This window comes from Loxodonta africana, chromosome 16 (assembly GCF_030014295.1).
Source record: "Loxodonta africana isolate mLoxAfr1 chromosome 16, mLoxAfr1.hap2, whole genome shotgun sequence".
Lineage (NCBI taxonomy): Eukaryota > Metazoa > Chordata > Mammalia > Proboscidea > Elephantidae > Loxodonta > Loxodonta africana.
In genome coordinates this window covers 36,273,648-36,282,482 of record NC_087357.1, presented here as the reverse complement: position 1 = coordinate 36,282,482, position 8,835 = coordinate 36,273,648, and the positions used below count along the sequence as shown (strand labels likewise).

At 52.3% G+C, this 8,835-nt stretch overlaps 1 protein-coding gene across 2 annotated transcripts; it reads left to right on the top strand.

Moving 5' to 3' along the window:
• The first annotated feature begins 454 nt into the window (after window positions 1-454).
• MARVELD1 (MARVEL domain containing 1) lies at window positions 455-7,293 on the top strand. 2 transcript variants are annotated; one of them, XM_064269493.1, is made up of 3 exons: window positions 455-4,453; window positions 4,968-5,089; window positions 6,327-7,293. In XM_064269493.1, exon 1 carries the CDS (start codon window positions 3,116-3,118, stop codon window positions 3,635-3,637), a length of 522 nt encoding a protein of 173 aa, XP_064125563.1. In that variant the 5' UTR covers window positions 455-3,115; the 3' UTR covers window positions 3,638-4,453; window positions 4,968-5,089; window positions 6,327-7,293. The 2 variants fall into 2 exon arrangements, with proteins under 2 accessions (XP_064125563.1, XP_064125562.1); XM_064269492.1 differs by having other exon boundaries at window positions 455-5,089.
• The last annotated feature ends 1,542 nt before the right edge of the window (window positions 7,294-8,835 follow it).

Below are 8,835 nucleotides of genomic sequence, written 5' to 3'. Positions count from 1 at the left end.
CGTTTATTTGTTGAAGTGGAAAGAATCAAGATCTTTCTGCATGGTTATGCTTTTCCAGAGAGTCTGCTGGACTGACCCTTGGAAGGTCTACAAATTCCAGAGGCTAAAAATATCACTCCAAAGCCACTCCAGGATGCTTCCTTGTAAGGAGCAAAGACTTGGCTTCTGAAGCTGTAAGTTTATGCCCACCAGATGGCACTCTGACCCTCAAGTCTCCTGATGGCCTTTTTTAGAAGACGAAGGCTCTCTTTTAAGTGTTTTGTTCGCTTAGGTGCCCCACTCAGAAATGGTTTGTATGGTGTAATCCCGTCATCAGCTCAGCTCCTAGATTCGGCCCCCAACTGCCGGTCCCAGACCCAGCCCTACTCAAGACTGGCACCCTGCGGACAGACACTGAGGATGTCTACCAGGGGTTGTTAAGAGATACCGAGGAAAAGTCTGGAAATTGGAGTCAGAAGATCTAGGTTGTAGTCCCAACTGACACTCGTTGTGTTACTTTGGGCAAGTCACTTAACCTTTCTGGGTCCCTGTTTTCTCACCTCATAGCAGTTGAGAATAAAATATGGGAAAGTAATATAAAATCACTTTGAATGTGGACTATAGGGACTCCTGTTTAAGTTGTCACCAGCTGGCTCTGTAAACATGGTCAACTTCCCTAACCCTGGTTTCCCCATCAGCAAGTCAGAGCAAAGAGCAATTGTTTTATAGGGCTAGTGTAAGAATTAAGTAGAACAATGAATATTAAGATCTCATCATACTGTCTAGCATATAGTTGTTGTTGTGTGTAGCTGAGTCAGTTTCAACTCATAGTGGCCTCACGTGACGGAGTAGAACTGCCTCTTAAGGTTTTCTAGGCTGTAATCTTTATGGGAGCAGATTGCCAGGTCTTGTCTCCCACGGAACCAGTGGGTGGTTTGAACTGCCAGCTTCCGGTCAGCAGCTGAGCGCTTAGCTGTTGCATCACCAGGGCTCCTTAGCATATAAAAAAAAACCACATATATATTATGTATCCTTATCCCCTAAAACAGTGCCTGGGGATTAATAGGCGCTCAAGATCTATTTGTTGAATAAAAAATTTTGCAGAAGAGGAAACTGAGGCACCAAGAGGTTAAGTAACCCTCCCCCACCCACAGTAACAGAGAGTTGGTGAAGCAGTGTGTACATACAGCTAAGGAATCGAAGTCCAGAGCCTGCCTTAGGAGCCTCTATGCCATGCTGCTTTATGTAAATCTGTGGTGTTAGATGCTACCAATTTGTTCATTAAAGATACATATTCAAAGCTTCTTGTGTATTTTAATTGTTGGGCACCTGCAGGTGGGGTGAGTTGACAGTGAGAAACTTTAGCCTCCAGAAAAGCCACACAGCCCCTACCCCTCCAAGGGGTGCCAGGCTGCTACAAGAGGGATCTGCTCAGCCAGGCCAGGGACCAGTGGACTCATCCCATGACCAGGAAATGAGGGAATCCATCGGCTGGGGGGTCTAATGCATGCGCAGTCCCCGGGGTAAGAGGGGCCCTCTCTTTTCCATTGCTGTTCCTGCAGCCACTCAGTCACCTACTCCACTGACATTTACTGAGGGTCTCCAATACAGCAGGCAAGGACAAAGACGGATGAGACATGATAACCAATGGCTACAATGTAGCAGACTCAGAATGACTGCAGAGGCATGCTCCAAGTGGGGGCCTGGGAGAGTCAGCAATCAACAGATTGGAAGGCTGGACCAAGGCAGCCAGCATTTAAACTGGGCATTGAAGGATAAGTACGAGTTTGCCAGCCATGATGCGGTTTGGGAATGAAGGGCATTCTGGGCTTATCTGGGAAACATAAGAAGTTTGGTGGGGTTGGCATCTTGAGTGGGAGCATGGGTAAGGGAAGGAATTGGAAAACCAGGAAGTTGAAAGTCGGTAGGGTCCAGATTGTGAAATATGCCACATAGAACTCCATTCTGTGGTCAGTGGGGAAAGCCGTGTAAATAACCAAGTGTGTATTTTAGAAATATGCCTGCAGGGACACAATGGTTGGATGGTAAGGGGAGAGAAGAACTGAGACCTGTTGCAGTTACTGATTTCGTGACCTTGACCCCTTTAGGCTTTCTTTCCCTCAGAAAATAACTGTATCTTTCATGGTTGTTTTGAGGCTTCAATGAAGCAATGGTTTATAACAATGTAAAGTATCATCATGCTTGATTGCCGGTACTTTTGCCTAGTGGTCAACCATACCGGCTTTGCTGCCATTGCAACCTAAGTTTGTGTCCTAGCCATGTTAAGTAGCTAGGCATGACGGGAGAGTGATGATGAAGGGATAGCTCAAAGTGAGGCTGACAGGACTTGGCTTTGTGGAATGCGGGAGGGGCAGTGAGACCTTTGGCAAATGATGGTTCCTTACTCCGACAGACTCCGAGACAGGATCTGAGTCCAGCTTTGGACAGGATGAGTTTGAGGTGGGCGCTTGGAGGACATTCCGGATGTCCAGGACAGAATGAATGTCAATTCAAGACCAGCACTGCTCTCCTCCAAGGAAAGGCCGGGAGGTCCCAGCGGGCGCTACGACAGGAGAAAGCAGAAAGAGCCCAGCCAGAGGCTGCAGGGCGCTCAGGAAGCCAGCTTCCCATCCGAGGCGGGACTACAGCCGGGGAGGAGGGAGAGCAGGGCGGCCCCAGATGTGGAAAACTTCGCCCAGCAGAGCGCGGCGGAGACACCGGGAGGCCCGCGGCGGGCTGAGGAGTGCGCGTACGCTCCGCCTGGCCGCGAGGACCAAGGAATAAGAGCTGGCAGTCTGGCGCGGAGGGGAAAGGGGGGCGCCAGGGTGGCGAGGGAGAAAGAACGAGATGGCAGGAAGCCGGGAGGAGTGAGTGAGGGGTGGAGACCGAGGAGGGGAAAGGAAAAGGGAGGGTAAGAGGGGTGGAGAGTGGGAAAGAGAAAGCGAGGAGGGCTAGAGGGAGCAGAGAGGGGAGGAAGGGTGGGTAGAAGGGAAGAGGAAGCGAGACAGACTCGGAAGGTAGCGCGGAGGCCGCGGCGGGCGCAGCGGGCACCTCGGCCCGGACGCCCCCGCGAACAAGCGCCGCCATTCCGCTGCTCGGGGCGCCTCCGCCGCCGCCGCCGCCGCGCCCGGCGCCCATGCTCCCGCCACCCCCGCGCCAGCCGCCGCCCCAGGCGCGCGCGGCCCGAGGCGCGGTGCGCCTGCAGCGGCCCTTCCTGCGCAGCCCGCTGGGCGTGCTGCGGCTGCTGCAACTGCTGGCCGGCGCCGCCTTCTGGATCACCATCGCCACAAGCAGGTACCAGGGCCCAGTACACTTCGCGCTCTTCGTGTCTGTGCTCTTCTGGCTGCTGACCCTGGGCCTCTACTTCCTCACGCTGCTGGGCAAGCACGAGCTGGTGCCCGTGCTGGGTGCGCGCTGGCTCCTGGTCAACGTGGCCCACGACCTGCTGGCGGCCGCGCTGTACGGCGCCGCAACGGGCATCATGATCCACCAGACACAGCTCCACAGCTACTGCAACATCAAGGATTACCGGCTGCCCTGCGCCTACCACGCCTTCATGGCGGCCGCCGTCTGCGGCGGCCTGTGCCTTGGCCTCTACCTGCTCTCGGCGCTATACGGCTGCTTCCGCCTCTGCCAGGGCGAACAGGAGGTGGTGTGAGGCCGCCCGCGGCCTTCGCGGGCCCGACCCGGGCGGGGGACCTTCTGGAGAGCGGCGCCACAGTCCTTCCTGCCGCCGCTGCCCCGCGGTCGTGCGCCCTGGCACCCTCCCCTTGCCCTGCCTTTCTGCTGCCGCCCACGCCCAGGAACGGGGACCCTGACACGCAGCTCCCATATAACGGCGGGCCCTGAGGCTAAAGCGCTGCGCGGGACGCGCCCTCTCCAGGGACCTGGGCGGGGCTGCAATCGGAGGGGTGGATGCACACCCTAAGACGGGCCGCCTCGAGGCGAAACCTCGCGGTTCCTGTTCCCTTCCCTACTGAGAGCGAGACGTGGAGAGGCGCCGCGTAGATCCGGAGGAGGCTTCCAAATTGGAACCAGCCTTAGCGCTGGGTGACTGCGCCCTACTCCCGGCCCCGCGGTCAGAAGAGCACCCTTTCCGGGCCTGTCCAGCCTCGGGTGCTGTAGAAGGCCGGCATGCAGCCGCTGGCGGAGCTGGGGAGAGGCCTCGGCTGGTTCTGGCATGAGTGACGACTTTGGGATTGTGCAAACGTCCTGAGGAGCCCCTCCCGGCACACACCTCGGTACTTTGATGTCTTGGCTGGTGCCCATCTGCAGAGGTGCGGATGAATGGGAAGGGCTGGCTGTACCCTTGCACCTTCGGAGTCCTCTCACATATGCGTGCCCAGCCTTTGTCTAAACACACAGGTCACTGATCCCCAGCCTCACAGTGATACAAGCCCCTTCCCAGCCTTCCTCTCACAGGCGTCTGCTTCACCGCCCCGCCCCCCCCTCCAAATCATCACGGAAAGTTAGGGTGAGTTCCACCCCTTCTTTTTACATATAAGGACCCCGGATCTGCTCTTGGGAACAGCCAGAACAGAATTAGAACCGGTCTCCGGACTCTCAGTCCAGCGCTGTTTACCTTCCCACTAACCCTGCCCTGGAGATACTCCTTTAAAGGAGGATTTCAAGAGCAAATAGATTTGCCCTTGGCGCTATTGCCCTTTGGAGATTGACAATACATTTGTATATCAAAGGCTCTGAGAAGTCCGCTGTAAAAGAAGCACAGGTAACTTAGTTTACAGTATTAATTATCTTGGGGCCTGGACCAGTTTTACCCACCTTAAGATTCCACACAGCCCTGTGCTGTGCTGACCCAAGCCATTGCCTTCGGTCTATGGAGATTTGGGGAGCATGTTCTCTTCCCACGTTCCCTAGCAGAGAGAGGGAGACAGCTTGCCCTTGCCAGGCCAGCGAGAGAGCCCATACACCAAGACCTGGGAGGTGGATTTGAACATCCTTTGACATTGCTTGGGATGGTTTCCCAGTCAAAAGGAACTTCATGTGTAAGAGATCTTGGTGTTGTCCATGAAGCTGGAGGGTCACGATCACCCAAGAGAGGAGAAAAATCTCTGGAGCTGGAGTGAACAGCTGGCCAAGTGTCTGGGAGGTAAGACACTTCTTGCTTTTTTGGAAGGGATCATACACCTTTGACTAAAAAACACAGAGCCCCCTCCTTTTCCAAAAGTTAAAAGGTCTTTATACAGAGGACAGGTTCCCACACGGGCTAGAAGGGTGAAATATGAAATAGTCACCGCAATGTTTAGAGAGTTGTGAAAATTCAATCTTTTGCTATAACCTTCAGAAGTTCTGCTCTATGAAAAAGTTCAATGCTCTGGATTAGAAACTGGAATAGGGGAGGCCAAAATGTTTTTGTGAACACGATTTTAAAGCTTAGGTGTAAAGGCGTTGGGTCCCTCTGTTGTGGTTGTGATGGTGTAGAGCACTTAATCAGTTTTCTATACATCACCGTCATAGTACTTATCTAGCCTGGCACTGCTCAAAGTACTTTACATGTATTCATATCATCCTTTCAACAACCCTGTTGAAATGGATTTTATTATTCTCATTTTACCTATGAGAAACATGAGTCCCAAAGAGGTTAAATAACTTGAACAAGGTCTCACAGCTCATAGTGGCAGAACTAGGATTTGAACCATGGCAATCTGGCCTCTTCAGGACCATTCTATACTATAGATAGCACCAGGTACCAGTTGCCTTCTAGTCAGTTCCGACTCATGGCAACCAAATGTGTGTAAAAGTAGAGCTGTACTCCATAGGGTTTTCAGTGGCTGATTTTCCAAAAGTAGGTCATCAGGCTTTTCTTTGAGGGGCATCTGGGTGGACTCAAACCTCCAACCTTTCGATTAGCAGCTGAGCACATTAACCATTTGCACCCGGGCCCCATATTATATATAGCCAAAAAAAAAAAAACCAAACCTGTTGCCCTCGAGTCGACTCTGACCCATAAAAAAAAAAAAAACAGCGTAGAACTGCCCCAGAGGGCCTCAGAGGACCGGCTGGTGAATTCAAACTGCTGATCTTTTGGTTAGCAGCCGAGCTCTTAACCGCTGCACCACCAGGGCTCCTATATTATATATAGTAGGGGATTCATACATGTTAGATACTGTTATAGTAATTTTTTTTTTCGTTTGGGAAATCCCTGAACATTGAACTCCAAAGGTCCCTGAGTCCTTTGATGTCTCAGTTTGGCTGGAGCCCACAGCTGGGCAGGTAACTGGTCCCTAAGCTCCAACCACTGGTGTCAGCGAAAACCTGGACGTGGAATTTGCTGTGGCACTTGGGAGTGCCTTGGAAGCCCAGTGATTTTGGTCCTTCTGTTGCAGGCTTCCATGTTGCTGAGGCCATGGAGACTCCCAGAGCTTGGTTGTGCTGATCTCTCCGAGTGCCCAATTTCCCCGGCTTGCAACACCGTTCTGGCTCAGGCCAGTGGAAGTTTTCAGAGCTTCGTTATCTGTCGAGGGAGATGGGGGAGAGAGAACAACTTCTGCTCAACATCTTCCCTTCACACAAGCTTCTACACTATCCATGGAAGAATCAATACGAGGAAGACTCATTTTGCCTTAACCCAAGGAGATTCCTGATTCCTGATTTGGGCACAAGATTCCAGACACCTGGAACTGAGTTCTGCACCCCTGAACCCTAAACAATGGGTTTTAGCCCCAGCTTTTGTTCCTTTTTCTTTTCTGTCTTTAGATCATCATTTAAGTTGCATCCTCAGATCAGGTCCGGCCCCCTGAGAGCCCCCTCCTTAGCCCTTAGCCCAGGGTGCTCTGTCTGTGGTCGGGGGACCTTATTCAGGAGCAGAATCTCCTTGGCCTTGACAGTGCCTTATCCATTCAGATGTGCCTGTAGCATTCCAGCGCATTGTGACTCTTCTAGATGTGCCTTTCCACTTGGCCTCCAGCTGCTTGGTAGTTCCTCTGTCTGCTGGATGTGAGAAGGACGTGTAAGACAGCCCCCACATGCATGCCCTCCTCCCACTTGAGGCCTTGTGCCATACATATGGCCATCTGACCTGGCCCAGACTTTTGGATACCGGTGATAATCTCATAGGCTTCATCCTCTTTGGACACCAGGATCCAGTCCAGCCCGAGATCATGCTGGGTAACTCCCAGCTCAAAAGTCTGGGGCCACGTGCAGACCTGGACGAGAATTTCTACAGTGTTCTACAAAGGCCAAAAGGGAGGGTGGAAGGGGTGAGTGTGGGCAAGGAGGGGGGACCAATGTGCCTATTCAGTAGTTTAGTGTGATTACTAATCTGCTTTTCTGAATAAAATTTGGTTTGTCTGATTTTGGTATTATGCATCTTCTGCTCTGGTCCTCTGCAGTGACGCTCTGTGCTGGGGCCCTATCCTCCCTCCATCTTATTATACCACCCTGTCCTGCTGTCTGCTGCCTTTCTGCCCCCACTCCCACCCCGCATCCTGGGACCCAGTCCCTTCTGGGTGGGAAAGAAAGATGAATTCACAGATTGCCAGTGCAGTTACAGGCAGGGGACAAGAGTTGTTGAGGGCAGGAACTAGAGGGAAGAAAACTGCCTGTGTTTGTCCCTGATTGAGACTGGACGGAATTCCAAAGGCTCCTATCCTGGCTGTCAGTGGTCCTTCTCTTTGGGAAGCCCCTCTCCCTGAAAGGCAGACCTAGAATGACTATGGTGGTGGAGGCAGAGGGGCCCACTCTAATCCAGCCCTATCAGTTTGTAGAAGGGGAAACTGAAGCCCAGGGTGGGGTGGCAACAATTTGCCTAATGCCACCCAGCATTAGGGGCAGAGTGGCAGAGTGGGGTCTCCTGGCACTCAGGCCCTGGTTCTTCTCTGCTGACCACGGTACCTTCTCTGGTGTTGCCTCCATTCCCCAGCCAGCCACAGCCTGCTGACTGAGATGCCCTGGAACGGGTGTAGGGGCAGTTAGCAGTCGTCCTTGCTGGCTCCTTGCCCTCCTAGGCACTGAGTCTGAAGTCTGCAGCCAGGAAATTGGATTCTCCTGGAAGATGTCAAAACTCAACTGGAACATTGCCAGGCTGGGATGCTGTGTGTGCTCAACATGCACTGTCTTCCAAAGCACCCTCTGCAACATGAAAACACACACACACACACTACAGCCCCCTCTTTGTGGTTTGGGATTTCCAGGGTGGAGGAAAATACCACCAGCTGCTGAGGCCCTCCCTTACTCCCCTCTCCCGTCTATTCATGAATTTCACACAAAATAAACAGTATTCCCCTTTCTGCAAAGGCTAGTAAGCCCCCTTGCTCTAATTTAGTTTGTTGGAACATTTTGCAGTTGAAAACGTGCTTTTACTTGCATTACCTCACGTCATCTTCCCAACAGTCTTGGAGATTGGCAATGTCGCTATCATTCAGTAGAGGAAGGAACCAAGCCCCAGTGAAGGGGAGGGCCTTATCCATGGTCACAGTGGCAAGTGGCACTGGGACTGGAACACAGCTGTTCTCTCATACCCCTCGGCAGCCAGTTGCTAAGCCCTGGTACTCCTTTGGCGGAGCCTGTGTATTTAGGTGGAGTTTGGTTTTCCCTCCTGGAGACCAGGTGTTCGGAAGTGGTCTAATCTGACTTTTCCTGTCTAATGCTGGGGCTACTTTGAAATAAGACACTGCTCCTTGGAGACATAATGAGCCCACCTGAGTCCAAGGCTTCTGTGTCTATTTATGTCTATTACTTTTCCTGAAAGGTTTCCGCTTTTCAAAGGGGTAGGCTGGTCAGTGGTGAAAAAGGAGAATTAATAAACCCATCCTGTTCAGGAATAAACGTGAAGATGGGTAGTAATGTAAGGTGTCTGGAAGAGGGGATATGAAAGAAAGATCTGGTAAGCAATAT